At 39.6% G+C, this 3,063-nt stretch overlaps 1 protein-coding gene across 1 annotated transcript in view; it reads left to right on the top strand.

The window, feature by feature from the left end:
* The first annotated feature begins 562 nt into the window (after positions 1-562).
* Positions 563-3,063, top strand: part of LOC148727832 (E3 ubiquitin-protein ligase pellino homolog 2-like) — a 7,639-nt gene continuing 5,138 nt past the window's right edge. Inside the window, exons 1-4 of the mRNA XM_088724875.1 lie at positions 563-570; positions 1,085-1,310; positions 1,892-2,092; positions 2,358-2,540. Coding sequence (XP_088581001.1) covers positions 563-570; positions 1,085-1,310; positions 1,892-2,092; positions 2,358-2,540 — 618 coding nt within the window. The remainder of the gene's footprint in view (positions 571-1,084; positions 1,311-1,891; positions 2,093-2,357; positions 2,541-3,063) is intronic.

Below are 3,063 nucleotides of genomic sequence, written 5' to 3' on the forward strand. Positions count from 1 at the left end.
AATCAGGTGGTCCCAGCTCTTTGAAAAATAAAATATGAAAAAAAATATAATTTAAGAAACAAAAAGTTATTAGAGAGCTGTATGTAAATCTGTGTGGAGAAGGGGTAAAAGATGCTCCCTAATTTAGGCTGTGGGTATGTGCCTTCCTGAGGAGTGCATTTTTAAAATTTTCCCAATAAATTAGTCAGAAAATATTTTCACAAAATATTGTGTGAAAATATCCTTGCATACCCACACTCCCCATTCCAGTACTTCTCATAGGTCACGTTGACTTGTTCAATATCTTTTCTCCTGCAAACATATTGCAACTGAGTGACTAGCACAGTGCAAAGACTAATGTTTTATGCATGTAAATCTGAGGCACAGCTTTCTACAAAGCACATCCAGAGATCCTTATTATCCCATAAATCCGTTCCCATTTAATGCAGTCTGACTGATTCCTTGGCAATAGCATGGGGTGGAGTGAGTGGGGGATGGAGGTTGGCAGACTGAGAGGTTACGGTTCTTAACTAACATCAGAGAATATCTCTACCAACCGAGAAGCCCTACTTCCTCTGCTGTCATGGCCAGGTGGAAAATAGGCTCCCTGAAAAATGAAAAACTATTGAAAACCTGCCATATTCTTTGCAAATTAGGATTACTGTTTATCTTTAACCAGGCAGAAGTAAATTTTGTCACATGATGGTACATACTTGCAGAAGAAACTTAAAATTTAGTTACAGCCTTCGGACCTTTTCCTTTAAGACCTAGTCAGGTTTTTTAACAAAGATTTCCAAGGAGGATTCTACTCCTCCCACCAACTGTGCTCTAGTCTTCCACCTCTGATGGCTTAACAGAGCAGATCATTATTCAACAAATCATCATCAATCCTTATCATGCCTCATGGCACATAGGGCCTTCACAGAGCTTTTCCACTCCTCTCAATTGGTTTCTGTGGTCCGCACCTCCTCCCACGACCTCCAACCTGCCTCTTGCCTTTCTTTAACAGTGGCTTCATCAGCCTGGAGGCGTCCTGCTGGCTTTGGCTCCCGTGCTTCATTAATTCTCTCTTATGAGGTACTGCCACAGTTCCCCTTTAAAATAGTGAATTCACTCTGCTTCTGGTTTCTGTAATAATTCTTTTTTTTTTTACAGGAGAGGGTTATCACCCCTCTGCTCAACTCCCAACCTGGAGGGCCAGTGGAATCACTCTTTGTCTGGCCCCTACCCTTCGACCTGTTTGGCATGGGTGTCCCTGCCAGGAGTGCAAGACTCCAGCCAACATAGCTCTAGGGGTCACTGGGGAAAGCAAGCCACCCCACCTCGACAAGGTGGAGATCCCAATCTAGGCAGATTATTCAACAAATGTTTAACAATTATTGGACGAGGTTGAGCAAAATATTGTGATTTGTCCATGGCGAGTAGATGAATTATTTGCTGAAGCCGAAGGCCAAGGCAAATAATTGACATGTGTGTGTAATTTTGCATTGGCACTATGTAGAAATTCAAGAAAGTATGAAAGTTAAACTTACCAGTAACTACAAAGCAAAGTGACGTGTACGTGTATTTTGCATTGGCACTATGTATAAATTCAAGAAAGTATGAAAGTTAAACTTACCAGTAACTACAAAGGAAAGTGACTTGTAAGTGTATTTTGCATTGGCACTATGTATAAATTCAAGAAAGTATGAAAGTTAAACTTACCAGTAACTACAAAGCAAAGTGACGTGTACGTAGATGTGTACATAGTGTATTTTGCATTGACACTATCTGGGTCACTGTGAGAGATACCTGTTACCATTTGGAGACTTTTTGTGTCATATTAAGTTTTAGGTTTACAATGAGGATTATCATAGCTAGATGAACAGTATAGAATTCAGTTTTTACTGGACTTTTTTTTCATTTTTTGCAGATTGGCCGTTCTGCTGATTCTAAAATAGACTTTGTGGTGACTGACACAGCTCCTGGAAATAAGCTTTCAGATTTGATCCCAGACACACACAAGAGCACTATCTCCAGATATGCTTGTCGCATTGTCGTTGATAGAGAACCACCTTATACCGCCAGGGTGTTTGCAGCTGGTTTTGATAAATCTAGTAATATATTTTTAGGAGTAAGTTCAAAACTTTACTTCTTCAAAATAAAAATATACATCTCAATAAATTTTTTAAAAAAAATACTTGATTCTTGTTATACTCATTTTTATTAAAGCAGAAATTGGCATTTTTTAAACTTTACTCTATTTTGCAATGCTTTAGTCCTACAAGTTCAAGTCATTTTTACTCTGCCGGAGTTTGAATGCAGTGTTTGTAAGGCGTTAATGCAGAAGAACATTTTTTTTTTTGTCAAAGTAGTTACATCATGATTTTGCTCAACAGGAAAAAGCCCCCAAGTGGCAAAATGAAGAGAATTTGATGGATGGTCTGACCACCAATGGCATTCTTCTAATGAATCCCAAGGGTGGTCCTTCTTGTCAGCCCACAATATGGCATGAAATATCAGTATGTGGGAATGTATATGGACTTCGTAGAACACGGTCGACCACTGAAAAAGGGAAGACTGTAAGTTCCAGTAGTTTACAGAACTAAATGATAGATAGACCTCTGTTTATTATGATGTTGCCATCAGTTTTAACCAGTCAGTGCCAAAAGGTTAAAAGACTGAGTAATGATGCTACCTTAGTAGGTTATATAGCACCTGGCAGGAAATCACTGCAGGGATGGCGCAGTGGTGAGAGCACTCGCCTCCCACCACTGTGGCTCGGCTTCAATTCTCGAACCCGGTGTCACATGTCGGTTGAGTTTGTTGTTGGTTCTCGTCCTTGCTCGAAGGGTTTTTCTCCGGGTCCTCCAGTTTTCCTCTCTCTGCAAAACCAACATTCCAAATTCCAATTCGATCTGGAAACAGTGGACAAGGAGAGCCACCCAGTGGATGTCCATTGCTAAATTATTTATTATTATTATTAATTATTTATTATTGCTATGATCACAATGTGTCAATAATATCAATAGCACCGCTAACCTTTTTCCCCCTTCAAACATGTAAATGGCCATCTGACCTCTAAGAGTAAATAACCGCTAATAT

The sequence above is a fragment of the Stylophora pistillata genome, chromosome 6 (genome assembly GCF_964205215.1).
Source record: "Stylophora pistillata chromosome 6, jaStyPist1.2, whole genome shotgun sequence".
Classification (NCBI taxonomy): domain Eukaryota; kingdom Metazoa; phylum Cnidaria; class Anthozoa; order Scleractinia; family Pocilloporidae; genus Stylophora; species Stylophora pistillata.